The 15,597-nt window shown below is 36.0% G+C and overlaps 1 protein-coding gene across 3 annotated transcripts in view; it reads left to right on the top strand.

Annotated features, from left to right (window-relative positions):
• Nucleotides 1-15,597, top strand: part of MRTFB (myocardin related transcription factor B) — an 84,928-nt gene that overhangs the window by 37,111 nt on the left and 32,220 nt on the right. Inside the window, exon 3 of one of the 3 annotated variants that reach the window (XM_075058628.1) lies at nucleotides 431-561. The exons of the other annotated variants lie outside the window; for them this stretch is intronic. Coding sequence (XP_074914729.1) covers nucleotides 441-561 — 121 coding nt within the window. The 5' untranslated portion in view covers nucleotides 431-440. The remainder of the gene's footprint in view (nucleotides 1-430; nucleotides 562-15,597) is intronic. 3 annotated transcript variants of the gene reach the window in all.

Below are 15,597 nucleotides of genomic sequence, written 5' to 3' on the forward strand. Positions count from 1 at the left end.
TAGTTTGTCTTAGGTATCAGCAAATGCTGCTCCTTCAGTGACTGCTGGATTTATTTTTAACTGCTTGACTCATTCTTTGTCAGATGATTGACCATCAAGCTGCATATTGAAACACGAATGTGCAGAGGAAGCAAGCGTAACTGAAGGAAAAGGGGGAGTGGTTGTCTGGGAAAAGAGGTGGGATTTGGGAGTTCTGCTTCACATGCTCTGTGCCTGCTGTCTGAGTGAGTTACAGGCTCTAAAGCAGTCTGAGCATACTGCAGGTCAACCTAGAAAGTGAAGGATGATGATGGCTGCTTTCGGCTGCACAAAGGCACAATTGCTCATTTATTAGGAGCAAGGACCTGGAAGCGGTGTTCGGGACAGCAGTGTACTGCTTAGTGACAAATTAATATTTTTTTTTCCTATGCTGGATGTTGCTATTCTAAAGGATTCTCATCATGATCGATAGCTCCAAGAAGCAGCAACAGGGCTTTTCTGAGATTTTACCTGCAGGAGATGTTAAGCCACTGAAGGAGAAGGAATGCCTTGAGCTGAACAGCCAGAAAAGTCTCAAGGAAGGTCAGTCACTTGCTGGTTGGGGGACAGAAAATGCAGAAGTACTGGGCAGATTCAGTTCACCAGCATTGGTGGTGTAATGCTATATGTCAGGGAGAATTTTTGTACATTAAATGAGGTATGGTTTTCTGTCTTAAAAAAATTTCTAAAAGCTAAATTTAGAATTTACCTGAAGCTATTAAAATAATGATAATAGCTTGATAGAAATTGTAGTATGAAGAAAAATGAGTGATTAAGTACTCTTTTCAGAGTTGCACTTAGTGCTGAATTAATTAAGTACTCTGAAATTGTCCTGTGAATATTGCACAAAATGCTTCAAAATGCCACTGTGGAAAAAAATATAATGAAATAAATGTCATTAAATATGACACTATTAAAAGTAAAACCCCACAAACCTTTAGTTTTAGACATGTATTACTACCTCATTTTCAACAGTGCTTTTCTCGGCTACTGTCTTTCTCTAGAATTCCCTTCTGCCCTCATACTTTAAATTAGATTTGACTCTGCTTTCCAGATGTATGCTTTTCAAATAATGTTATGTCTTCTTAAATGTTTGTTTTTTAGACTGTGCATTAAATTGATATAATACAGAAGCATTAGTTTGTAAAATAGCAATAATATAGAGGATATTTGGAGCATTATTTAAAGCTGACAAATGGTACTATACCAGATTCATTTAAAGTAGTATTTTTTAGGCTGTAGCAATAGTACTGCTGAGAAATGGAAGTTGTCTTACTCCTCCTAGCTGGAGGTATTCTTCTAGCTGGCCGGTGTTAAGGAGGAGAAGGAAGAGACCTCTCGAGGTTAGCTGCCAGCCCTGCATAGAACAGTTTAACTGATATATTTTAACATACCAGGCTCTTTGCAGTTTAAGACTCAAACTCCAAGTTCTTAATCAATTGGAAACAAACTATTTGTAGTAGACAAAATCCCTTCTTTCCTTTTACAGCTCTCTGCCTTGGCTTTTACTCCAGATATCTCTGGATCGTCTGGTGGTTCAGAGATTTCTTCCTTGGTGTTGTGGCAAGACTGCTGTTTTTCCCCCTTCTACATAAGATCATGCCTTTCTCAGAATTTAAATGCTCGATTTGTTTGGGGGTTTTGTTTGTTTTTAAATTTGGGTCTTAATAATGTTTCAAGTAGTGAAAAGATAGCCCATATTAATTCTTGAATTCAGCAACTGACAGTTTATTTTTTAAAAAAACCCTTTATTTAGCTCTAAGCTAGGGCTAGGGAAAACACTGATTTGTATATAATGTACTGATACCAAAGGTTTCTTGTTGATTGGAAAGAGAGATAATAAGTTGAGTATTGGTGCACGTGGCTGTGGCTGAGAGCATAACAGTTCTACTTCCTTTACAAAAAGAGAGTACTGATTGAAAGACAGTGATCGAAGAGAAAGGGCCAATGGTGGCTTCTTTTTCATGGTGTTTGCCTTGCAACTCCAAACAGGCCCAGTTAAACTTGCTGCTGCTACATCTGAAGTTCTGTGGGGCCACAGGAACAAAGAAAGAAGGCGAGCAAGTTGAGAGGGACAGAGGAGTAAGCATACTGTTGTAGGAAATACTGTAGGAAAAAAACCCTAACTAATCTAAGCTACTGAGAAACACAGGGGAGAAAGATGTGAAAAAACTAGCATGGTGGGTAGTGTAGGTGGGCTAATAAGTAACCACAATAATGATTATCTTCAGTCTTTGAATATGTCAGTTATGTAGAAAGTGGATGAAAGAATGTACATTACAATAGTAACGGTCTGTCAGAGTAGCAAAAAAACTGCAGTTATGGGACACTCTTCCAGTCTAAATTCGTGACTATTTTAGAGTTTAAATCATTCAATATATAAAAGAAGATATAATTGTTTTCCACAATCACTATCTTTGCTTCCTTTTCTCTGTTTTAATACCTGTTCTCAATTTTCACTTTTCCCCAGTGAATATTGCTTATCCTTTTCTCTCTTCTAAGTTTGGCAACCTAATAGTTAAAATAATGAACCTCTTTTTGAGAGTGTGAGTGACTACAGGATCTCCTCTTCCAGCCTTTCCTCCTTCTAAAGCTTAGAAAAAACAGGCATTTTCTTTCTTGTACTATATAGAATGAATTGTTGAAAACATTGCAAATCTGCTTGATTTGCATCTAGAGAGACTAAAACAGAGCTTCACCTTTTCAATTTACAATGTTAGGAAATATGTAGTTCAGGTATTTTGTAGATTTTTAAAAATTCAATTTTAGTTGTTAATTTCATCCTATTTAAATAACACTATAAATAACATTAAAACACTTCTTATTTTACAGAACAGTATATTCTGAATTAGCTTGTGGCATTCTGTCTCTGGTTTTTTGTCATCCCGTCTCCTCCCTTCTCTCCCCATCCCCTTTCTTTTTCCTTTAATTCAAATGATGATGTGACTGGTTTTGCCACCTGAATCATCAACCCTTTTTTTGTTAGGACACAAAAATACTTACGAATACCATCTGTGAATGGTTAAAACTGCAAAAATGAAAAACGTAATCTTCATAATATATTTTGCACAGGTTTGATAATCTTAAAATCCTGAGATAGTACTGTGTGCTTATTTCAGCAATGAGTACCTTATCGTAATTGTTAGGCGCAGTTCTTTTTTTAAGTAGTATTTCTTTGTAAGGAAGGAGACTTCTGGTGGAAACACAAATCCCAACACTGTCTTCAGCAAATTAATATTAAGGGCACTGGGAGGTTAGATTACAAGGATGACTTTTTTTCTTTGCTTAGGCTAATGAATACTCTTAGAAGGTACACATTATAGAATCCTATAGCACAGGAGGAAATCCTAATTACCCTACTTTCTTGTAAACAACTCATATGTTATTGTTACATATTGACTGTTCTGTGAAAGCAGCTCTTAATTTTATCTGTTTTATCAGATTTATCAGATCTGTTTTGTATGAGCAAGGAACAAAAATACTTTTTGGCTCTGATGCTAACCATACTGTGCTAACTAAACAGCTTTTTCTTGTAGCATTGACTTCTAAAGTCAACTAAGTAGCCAAAACATTTAGAAAATTCAAGTGAAAAGCCTTAAATCAGGACATCATTGTGCATACAGTTAGTAAGAAAGAGTTAGTATCATCAACAATGCATACATTAGGAATATACTCAGGCTGCAGTATCTGAGGAGTGAAGTGAATTTATGAGGTCTTGCCTTGCACCCTAAATTGTTTTAATATAAAGACTGATGAGCTCCTGCAACAGTGCATGGCCATGCAGAACTCTTGAAGACACAATATTAAATTGGTGAAACAAATCAGTATGGTGCTATCTCAGGTGGGTTTTAAAAGCAGGCTGGATCCTAGTTTGTTTGCACTATATTTTTCATATATGAATCTGAGCTTCAAAGTTACCAGTTGCCTGCAAGTTACTTTAAGGAAAAAAAACTAACCGGGAGGGAAATTTTGTTTCCACCTTGAAACATAATTTCTTTCCTGGATTTGTATTGCTTTTTAATTTTACTGGAGAAACTGGAGACTGGCAAGTGCAAGAAACAGGATACAGGGTGGAATGAGTAAAGCACAGGGATTTCTCAGGTGCTCACTGGAAACATCTTCATGCTGTCTGGTTAATAGCTTGCCAGATTACCAGATTTAGTCAGGAAGGATTTCTTCCCTTCCTCCCTTGCAATCAAATGAATATTGCATGAGAATTTTTTTTTTTTTTAACAGATTTCCTGCTGTTGCTGGCATGTTCAGTATTGGTGATACTCTTGACCTCTACTGCTCTCCTGCGGTAGCATGTTAGACTTAAGAGTCTACTGTTGGTTTGCTGGGTTTGGTTGTTCTTTTCTTTTTTAAAAAAAAAAAAGCTTTTTAAGTTTTGTTATATGGTGTTTAGAGGTGGTTTTATGACCCCTTATCAGTGGCAGTCTACTGGGTATGTTTTTTGAGACACAGATAATGAGAAAAATACTGGGGAAAAAAAGGTATTATTCCTGTAGTCTTAGTTAATAAAGGAAGCACTATAAATTCAGTGTTCTGATCCTGTGAGGCTGTGTTAAAATTCTTAACTTCATGTATCTACCATAAACAGTCTCTTTAATGACAGTGGGATAATTTTATGTCTTATAAGTAAATCAGCACTTATTCTGCAAAAATTTCTTCTTCGGTGTAGCACTTAAATGAATAATAAATATATGGTAATGCCATTACAATAAACACATGCTTAAATACTTTGATAAACCAAGGCCACAATGTATTAATTTAATTTTGTATGTAATCTGTATCCAATTAGAGGAAGCAGTGGCTAACCAAGAGTTCTAAGGAAACCTGCTATGGCAACTACAAGATTTCTTAAAGGTTTCATAAAAGGTTAGGATTAAGACTGCTGCTGCTGAAAGTAGGTGTGGTCTCATCCAGCCCTACCCTGCTCACTGCCAACCTCTTTCTTGTGTTTGCTTCAGTAATTACACAGCCCTGAAGTGAGTAGGATCAGTGAACAGGTATTACTGAAGACTATTTATTTTAAGTGTTACTTTTCAGCCTAATCAGAGCACTGACCTGATGAGCTGCGTCTTTGCCAGTGTTGATGCAACAGAAGCAGCTGGGGTTGGAGGGAGGAAGAGACCATTGTCTTTTCATCAGTAATCCTGTCTTAGGTCATATTAAGTTACGACACCACACTCTGAAACCACTGTGTGTTTTGTTGCTATGCTGGAGGTTTCTTCTTTCCTTTCACAAAGTGTCCAACAAAACATGTATGTACCTCAGCCTTTTTAATGCAAAGTGCTTCTTAATGCAGCGACTTTGCTGTCACTGTAAGCAATCTGACTCATCCACTGGGCAAGCATCTGCAGAAATCAGATGTTGTTGTCTACATAGCAGAGTTGACACAATGCCACTGCTTACATCCCAGTTTGCAATCAGGCATCTTAGTGTAAATCCACCTTCCTCAGTGTTTTAAATTAATGTGTAATCTCATGAGTTGGAGGATCTGCTTGGTTATGTATTTTGTTTACTCGCTCCACTGTGCCTAGGAAGAGCATGGAAAATGGAGGTAATACCTCCTTGACAGGGTTTGGCTGGAAATCATCTGTCATCATTCAATACAATATGCTCCAAATTATCACAAAGCAAGTCTGTAGTAGATGCAGAATTTAAACCCAAGTTTCCTGAGTCCCCTGACAGAACACTTCTTGGCTGATAGTAGTATTTGAGGAAATGCAAATTATTTTTTAAAAAATCGTAAGACTGTACTAAGCAGAGGAATACTTGTAGATTTAGAAAATGTAATTATTGTTAATACATGTAAGGTACGCAATTTTACAGAATACTTGAAATGTAAGCTTTAGTTGATTCAGACTTTCCACCCGAGATGGTAGTGATTTTTCTCATTTTGAAGATATAAACAGAACTGTGAAAATTATAGATTATGCTTTTTACATATATATATATATATATTCATCACAGCAGACATTCTGGTAATTTGTTTGGAGGCTCGTGTATGTTCTGGCTTGTTTCTAAGCAACGTGTTCCATAGCAATAGGATACAATACAGATTGTCATATAACCTAGTCATTTAAGCTTCTCAACTGACGATATTGTTATGCTTTATATTTTTGTTTTAAATGTTAAGTTTACATTTAGCTATCTTTCCCATCTAGCTTTTCATTTTCTACTTTCACTATGATGATGTTACTTCTGGAAAGAGTTAGGTGTACATCATTACTGGCTTACAGACAAAAGCTTTAAATCACAGTGGTATAATTTAAAAGATTTGGAAGTCCTGCAGGGTTTCCCTCCAGAATTCTGAAGAGATTATCTGAAATGGCCCTCAGTAGTCTCCATTCACATGCTTTACATTTATCCAGAACATTTCTAAGCTGAAACGAAAGTATGACTGAATAATTGCTTAAAATGAGTATGCAACAGAGGCTGTTTCACTTTTCTTAATTATTTTGCGTATAGTCTTAGCAGAAAAATCACATATACAATAATGGAAAAAAGAACATTAAAAGTATATAAAAATAAGTAAGGAATTTTTTTATAAAACCAAGTAAAAATAAGTAAAATACGTTCTTTTTTTAAATGATAACCTGGCATATGTGAAAGTTTTGAAGACTGAAGCCAATATAACATATTCACTCATGTTTAGATGATGTCTGATTTCTTTAATGATTAATTATTTTTGTTTTAAAACTGAGAGTATTTAACATACTGTATCACCATCTTCAGGCTGGTGGGAGGCAAGTACCACGATTTTAAATGCATTTTATCTTTAAAATGCGGGGTAACTTATTTAGAATCACTTCCAACAAATTACAGGTAGCTAAATATTTTCATGGTTTTTCCCTCTCCTTCCTTCGTTCTTTGACATGCCATATAAATGAAAGGAATGCTACGTTACCGAATTTCTGACTTTGGACACGTGTGGAATGAGTAATGCCAGGTCCAAGCTGGTTACCATATTCCATAACCTTCCTGAAACGTGTACCTTGCATAGCACCTACTCTTTCTTCTACTTACTATACAAAACATTCAGTTTATTAAATTTTTAGTTTTATTCACAGAACAAATATTAGTTGAAAAGATTAACTGGTTTTGTCTCAATAATGCATTTAATGAATTACAAATAGAGTACAACACCCCATATAGAGCTGAGGGAGAAACAATTGCAACTCAGGAGAAAGCAAAACATCTGTCTCTGGAAAATTAACTTAGTGTAAATAAGACTGTTTAGAAAATGCCACATAAACTTTTAAGTCCAAGCAGATGGAGTTTGGGGGTGCAAGGGTAACAACTGAAAGAGGCAGCGTTAAGTACTTGATACTCAATTTCTGCAATTCTGTAACTCGCCCTGTGCTGTGAGGTTGGTCCAGAATTCTAATACAAAGCCAATGCTTAGATCACTTGTATAGTCCACCTACCATCTGATAAAATACTCTCTTCTACTTTACTGCCACCCTGCTGTTCATATACTTGTATTAATGTTATAGTCCTGATGCAAATAACTAGTTATAAATGACTTCAGATGGAGGATACAATAGAATAGTTCATCTCCTGCAGCCGTGCTTCATTGCAACTAGAAGGTCTGTTAACATCTATTGCTCTGTGTTTCAACCTCAACATGTTAGAGACCTTGGCTGCATAAAAGCTGTTTTAAGCTGGCAGGAAGAAAGGGAGGCTTTCTGTGTAACAGCTTTTAATTTAAAGGAAACGGCCCTATTTCCAGCACTGTCTGTTTCCATGGCAGCCAGCCTAGCAGCCTGCACTGGAGTTTCTAGGCTCTTGGAAATTTCCAAGGGAGTATGCAGGAATGTTGGACATTACATTTTCCCATTTTTACTTGCAGTTTTAAGGGCTTAAATAGCTAATATCTACTGGATTTTAACTTTGGAGAGATGATTACATGCAGAACATAAAATCTTGATGCATCATTTTTCTTCTTGCTGTCATTTGAAAGAACCGTTTGCAGTCTAATGAATGCCTTCTCGATGGTTTAGTGTCTGTTTTATCTGTGTAATTGTTAAATGGCAACAACTATTTGCAATTTCATAGTACCTTCTATAAAAAGATTAAATTTGATTTTCAATTAATAGGATATGTAATTAACTGTGTTAGATGTGGAATTATTAGGGCTGGAACTGTGCACAGTATGAGTTCTGGTTTTTTTTCAAGACAAGAAGCAGTGGTGAAAGCTTGTCAATCAGTGTAGATAGCATTGTTCCTGCAGGACAACTATCAATTTATTTTTGGCCTCTTTACATTCCAGTGCTTGTGATTATATAGCGCTACTTTGAGACATCTTTTCCATAGGATAGAAATTACAGATTTATAACAGAAATCACTTGCTCAACTTTGATAATAGTTGTTTGTTCTAAGTGATTTAATAATACACTTATTTTCACTTATTCTACCATCCACCCTGAGTAAGACCTGACTGGACTGCTCTGTGTTTCTTACCTTTCAAAGGGTCTTACACAGAATGTGATGTGTACTTGCATAAGTGCCTATTTGTGCCAGCTTTCTTGCATTCAAACCAGCATAGCGCTTTAGCAAGCTATTGAGGATCTGCTTGTTTTGGTTATTCTTAATCTTTATTCCCCTTTAGGGCATAGTGTATGTGAACCTGAACAGTACTCACTGTTTGAAAAGAGAGGCTGTTAACTTTATAAAATTTACTGCTATATGGAAGTTTCAAAATAATGAAGTGCATTGGTTAACACATAACCTCTCCTTTTTGTACCATCATCTCCATTCCCTTGCATATAGAAGCATTGATTCCCTGATATGCTAACACTGGAAGAAACTGTAAGAGTGGGAGCACCAGCCTCTGGCACTCAGTTTTTCAGGTGGTGAAAAATCTATACCTCCAGTGAAGTCAGAAGACTTCTACTGACTTGATGAGAGTCAGATAACCAGATGTTCTTACTGTGAGGAGGGATTATGCTTTTTGGTTTTGTCAGTAAGTATTAAATAAGCTACTGACTGAAGAAAACACATGGAAATTCTGGAATCTCTTCACCTGGTGTTAATCTTAAAATCATACACTGACTTGGAAATAAAAAAGAATACCTGCCCTTCCCTTTCAGTCAAAACAGGAGTTTGACTGACCTCTCTGTGCGTGGCTTTTATTCAGAAGCAGTTCAAAGACAATTTCTTACGGTTGCAGTGGTGTGAAGGGGGATTCCTGCCAGATAATGTGAAGTGGAAAATATTTTGTGTCAGTTTTTAGCAACTAGATTTGCTCTGTCATGTTAACGTAGCCCTTCTTTTGCACATACACTTCAAATATGAGGAACAATATTACTGACATTAATAGTGTATTATCATATCTAAATCTTTGTCAGTTTGGGGCCTTTATTTTGGAGATCATCTTCTATGATTTTAGATGTTATGCAGGTAACTGCCTGCATAAGTGTAAAAGTGAGAGGTGAACTATCAGGCAACAAGCTGAATGCATTTACCCCAATAAGAACAATCTGTTAAACACAGTGTTTGAGTAAGTACCACCCCATGTGGAACTTTGTTTTGTAGTACCTCATGTCTTGAATTCTCCCTTCCCCAGATTCCACGCTGGTTTGTCTGTAAACAGTTCTTTGTAATAAAGAAAAAACAAAACCCCAAAACACAAGAACAAATAGTACAGTATAAGAACTTTGGCTAATGCCTCAGTGGGTTTTAGCTTCTTTGGAAGGTATGTCCTCCTAGCTCATCCATCCTTATTAGATTTACCTCTTTTGTGTTACTGACTGTTCAGAAATCTCTTGCTGTATGGATTTCTGTATATATGATAAGCAAAGTCTGTATTAGATTAAATTACATCAGATTTAAACCAACCTGCATTCTATTCTATAGAGGGTTTCTCACATCATTCATTCTTCTCTTTGAAGATAATTTCATCCCATTTTCCTTACTGAAAACTTGTGATTTAGTTTCTGTGACTCCCATCTTCCCTATCTTTCTGGCTGTTCTTTGAGCTGCTTTCTGTGGGTCCCCATTTCCTTTTAAGCTTTTCACAAACCTCATTCTTATTCCCTTCCTTTCTACCCACTTCAGGTTCATCTCCAGTATAAAGATACAAGTCTGTAACTTGTTTCTGCTCAGTTGTAGGGTTCAGTCTAACCACAATGACAATACAAAGGTCATTACTGACTGTAGCAGACCTGTAAACCAAGTATCTTTGACTAGATGTAGCTATGCAACTCATGTACACGTGTTACCATTTCTTCCTTAGAAACATCTCTGCTTCTTACTTTTTGTCACTGTGGGAGCTAAAAGTATTTTAAGTCCTTATGTCTTTTATTGAGATATAAATATTAGCTTTTTCCCAATCTGTTTGCTTTGGAAAAGCAAAACTTTTTTTCAGCTTTTCAACTTTTTAAAAAAATATAATTAGTTTTTTTATTCACAATGACTTTCTATTTAGAAACTTTTCTTTAATAACACATTCAACTGCTCACTATTTAAACAAAAATCAGACACCAAACTTTTTTTAACCTTCTTAATTCTGGAGTTGTTTGCAAAAGCAAACATCTGGTTTTCATCCAGCTTTGTTTCTGCTTAACCTCCTTGCTCTGATCAAGTCAAAATATTCAATGATTATCTTCTTACACCATCTTTCTAACTATGAGTCATCTCTTCTTTAGTATTCTCCCTGCAGTGCTTCCCTATTAGTCATGCTACAGGCTGTCCTTTCTTCACTATGTAATATATAAGTTCCTGATAGTTATTTAATAACTATTTAATGAGTAACTGCACCTTCTTTTCAGTACTTCCACATATTTATGACCTGTCCAGATACACATGGGACAGCTTCAAAATCATCCCTTATTTGCTTTGTGATGCCCAGCATAGGTTAACAGATGATGGGTAGACAAGTAGTGTTATGAGAGACAATAAGTATGTTATAGATATATTTGCTAAAATATGCTAAAGTTTCACACCTGAGTGCATATGGTTTATGAGCAGGTACATTCTTACTGTTCTTCTCATCCTTCTGCTAGAGTCCACTGCATATTCTCTTATTAGACTATACATTGTTTAGGGTATGGGTCAGTTTTTACTCTTTCTGCAAAGCTTAAGCCAAATATCTGACCATAATTGAAGCCACAAATCATAGATACAATACATTCATAAATTATGTAGCAGAGTTTCCCATTATCTACATTTGGAATTAATGTTCATTAAAGAATCAGTTGAAACCAGTTGGAAAATAAGAGATAAGCTACCTACATTCTTACCATGATTTTTTGCTGAATAGATTTATTTTAGTCTCCCTCCCCCATTTCCTGGGCGAATAGCACCTGCCATGGCCAAGCAGCATTAATTTTCAGGAACTGACAGAAATTGCGTCAGCTGCAAACATAAGTAACACATCCACTGGGCTACGTTTTTACAGTGTTGATGCTTCCGTGGTGTAGGGCTGCGTGCAAGCGTGATGTCAGAGGGAGGCACAGCCTTTCCCACTTTCTGATGCACATCACACTGGATGGCACAGATGGGGAGCTCCAGGAACTGCATCACACTCAACGAGTCTGTACCAGCGTGCTCACAGTGTTCAAAGTGTCCTCCTTCTTTGGACACACACTTAGTATGTTTCTAGTGCTGTTGAAAGAGGGTTCAAAACAGGACCTTGAACAGAAACTTTGGTACACTGTTTTTTTGAGGGTTTTTTTGTTTGTGGGGTGGTTGGTTGGTTTGTTTGTTTTCCAAGAGAAGTTTCAGCAGCTAAATGTACCTCAGGCAGACTCTTTCTGAAGTACACTTTAGGGGAATATAAGGAAATACATATTAGAAGCCTTGCAGTGGTTATTTAGCTTACTTGCATTGGCAAAGTGCAGTGTGAGGCCTTCATGACTTTTTCTCCCACAAACTTGCCAATGCAATAATGAAACTTGAAATGCAATAATTGCTGAACTGGTGGGATGTGTTCAGACTGTCCAATGCAACCGTATGACCTAACAGTGAGCACTGTCTGTCTTGTTGTAGTGGAATGCCACAGAGAAGTCTGATCCTTTTCATATGAAAGATGAAAAGCTGTGATCTGAGAGTCATGTCAATATCTGAATCTGGGAAAGCCAGATTAATTAATAAATAATAAATTTCTGATAAAACTGCACCCCTTTATATGTAATTTTAACAGTTAAACTAATTTCTTACAGAAACACTGTCAAGCTATGTTTTCCTGCACAAAGACTTTGCACATCACATTTGAGATTGCAGTGATACTACTTTAGAACTTTAAATAAGTAAAGTCTGATAAGATGAAGAACAAGTATCTGTTGTCTGTAGTAGGTTTCATAAAGCAGATGGTGAATGCACTTCCTACAAAATAATTCTCCCATTTAGCCAGCTGTCCAAATTGGTGAATTAGTGAGGGCTTTCAAATTGTTACCATCAACGCTGCAAAACAGTGTGATCATTCTATAGTGTGAAGGTCAATTTCAAAGTTGTTTAACTTTCCCACTTCAGTTTACTAATATTTGAAAGCACCATACTAGCAATGCTTAGGTAGCTGTAGCTGAACCAGCTACACCTACAAAATGGGATTTATGATAAAGTAAAAAAGAAAGTCTGAGTAAAAAACATATTAGAAATCAGAAATACCATGTACCACAAATACATTTTTTTCTTAATAGATGACTTGCCTATCATATGTTGGTAGATGACTCGCATCAGTGATAACATTCCTGCATCTGCTGTAATATTACCAGCATTTGCTTGTTTATCCACTGTGTTCCAGGTGATGGAATTGAAAAAAATACTAATTCTGATCTACTTACTGTGTCTGATGATGTATATCAGCTCTACCCTGGACATAACTGATGTTGGAGCAGGTCATTTTTCTTGAAGACCTTAAGCCTGAAATAGAGGCATATGTTTAAAACTGACTTGTAACTAGGTAAAAGATTTGGTAGACACATTTGTAGCATGTTTAGTGTTCCAAGAAAGCCATGTTTAAGTATGGTGTAAATTTGGGCCAAATACAACTGTATAGCATGGATGAGGTTCCTGCCCAGAGCAGGACACTTTTCAGAGCTTTTCAATCTTTTCCATGGCTTCCTAGTTGTGTAAAAGGAAGCAAAGTTTGAGTGAAGAACAGAAGAAAGTCAAGTTTTAATCTACTCAAGACCAAAAATATTGGGTCTGAAATACAGTAGTCTTGCCGTGCTGTTTATAAATTTCTTCGTACATCATTTGAATGGGTAAAACTTATTTAAGATTTTTGAAGGGGTTGCCCATTTAGTTTTATGACTAACTCTGAGCTTTCTTGATTTTACAAGCAAGAGAATCCAAAACAAGAACGTGTCAGACTTTTTTGCTTTCCTGTAAGCACCACAGCAGTTAGTGAATTTCTCAGTGCTTTGTGCTCGTGCTTAGAAGTAGCCTCAGGGAAAGCCGCTTAACATTGTAACATTATATCGGATGCTTAAAATTCATTTCCATTGAAATGTGCATTTCTTTGTTTTCTGTATGGCTAAGTCCTGACCCAATATGATTGTTTGGGGTTTTTTTCTTAATTCACACTTACTTGTATAAAGCTGGTGGATTTTTAAAGTTGGGTGTACAGTTGCATAAATGTGTGTCTGCACACACTTATCTGCATTTTTGGGGGCAGATTAGACCAATTGGACTTAGAAACCCACGTGGTTTTCTGCAGAAAGATTTTAACTTTCTCTACCCATGCTCTGAACTTATTGGGAGTGTGTAGCTAGCTACACTACACCATACGCCAAACCCAGCCTAGGAAGTGCTGCTGAAAGGAGTGTGTAACAGCACAATTTGAGTTCATTCAAGACTTCAGGCAGCACAAGTTTGCATCTACTAGTAAGAGATAGCGTAAGAAGAGGTCACGGCTTACCTAGAGCCACGTGAAATTAAGCAAGACCAAAAATAAATAATTCAAACTATTATAAAATAATTCTTCAGTTTACTTTTTACAGTCATTTAATATTACTTGGAAAATACAACTCATTACTTAAAGCAGGTATTTTCAAGTTTCCAGAGGAACCCAGTACATTTTGAATGACTTTCCATCAATTTACATTTTACTGTTGTTACCTTTTCATTCTCCCATCTCTGTCCTTTGCAATTCTTGTGTAACAATATTGTTAAGTCTGAACAGAACTGTCATGCCACAGCCCTGAAATGTTTGTATTTAAATTCTCAATTTTTGTGTGACACAAGAAAATAATGTCCTTGTTTTCAGGACTTGCTATTCCCGGTCTTAATGCTTTAGGCAGAAGAGTATCCTTCCTGTACTGTAGAACAGGAAATAAGCTGGTTCCTTTTAAATTCTGAAAACAATGAACTTTGTCCGTACCCTAATTTTTTAGAAATTACATTCATTTTGATGTTTTTTACAATGCATTAGTTTGTTTTGCTTCCTTGTGAAATACAATGGGAACAGCATGTCATAATTGTACATCCATAAGAATCTATCAAGGCAGAATTTAAGACTGTAAATATTACATCTTTAATATATTTTTTCTTGACCAAGCACCTTGACCACCTTTTGTTCAAAAGATGAAATTTCACATTAGGGTAATGCCTATATATGTCTAAGAAACAATGAAGCACTGTGATAAATTGATACAGAAGCAAGGGGAAGAGAACAATAGAAGAAACAAACAACTACTTTTTTTTTTAACTTTTTTTTTTTTTCCCTGGGAACATTTACAAAAAAGCCCTTATCTTTGAAAGTATGAGGCCTTTATGTCTATGTCCTCCCCTGGGTTTTGTGCAGTTCCTGGTATAGTATTTAATGTGTCACACTGGTTATTCTTACAGTAACAATAAGATGAGAATCTTTGTACACTTTATTAAATGTAATGAAACTTAAGAAGTTACTTCTGAAACTGTAAACAGGTTTTCCAAATTTGACAGTATTGGATTTATTTGGTCCTTTAAATAATTGTGATAACACATATCTCAATTAATCAGGAAAACAGCATTTTCTGATGTTTGGAGAGAGGGTGAGGTCTGTTCCTGATTGTATGACTTTTTTGGTGTTTTTAAATAAGCCAGGTAAAATCTGGCTTCTCTTCAGTTTCTTATGTGTTAGCAAGATTTATTTAAATGTACAATAAGACTTTATATAAAAAAAAAATAAAATCCTTAAGGAAAATGATCAATGAAACACATACAGCTTTTCTTTTAAAATGCTCTGAAAACAGAATCTCTATTTCAACATAGTGCAGTCATGTTTAAGTTGGTTTAAGACATGTAAGAAGGCTATACAATGATTATGTGTTGTAGTTTATGGTATAAAGTCTTTATACCTCACTATGTTTTCTTGATTCTGTTATCTAAGAATAATGTTACAAGGGGAAAAAAAAATAAATCCTAGATTTAGATGTATACTTAATACGTCTTATGAGGCCTAGTTGATAGGAAAAGTGTATGTATATAGGAAATACAGTCCCTTTATCAGATGTGACCAAAAAGCAGCAAACTCCAATATAGCTAGGGATTGGAAGCAGTCACTCCAAACGATGTTAACAGTTGATCCTTAATGACAGGTGTCTTAGAGGTTACTGTCAGGTCTGAATACATATAGAAAAAATATTT

Source organism: Buteo buteo, chromosome 27 (genome assembly GCF_964188355.1).
Source record: "Buteo buteo chromosome 27, bButBut1.hap1.1, whole genome shotgun sequence".
In the NCBI taxonomy this organism is placed as follows: Eukaryota; Metazoa; Chordata; class Aves; order Accipitriformes; family Accipitridae; genus Buteo; species Buteo buteo.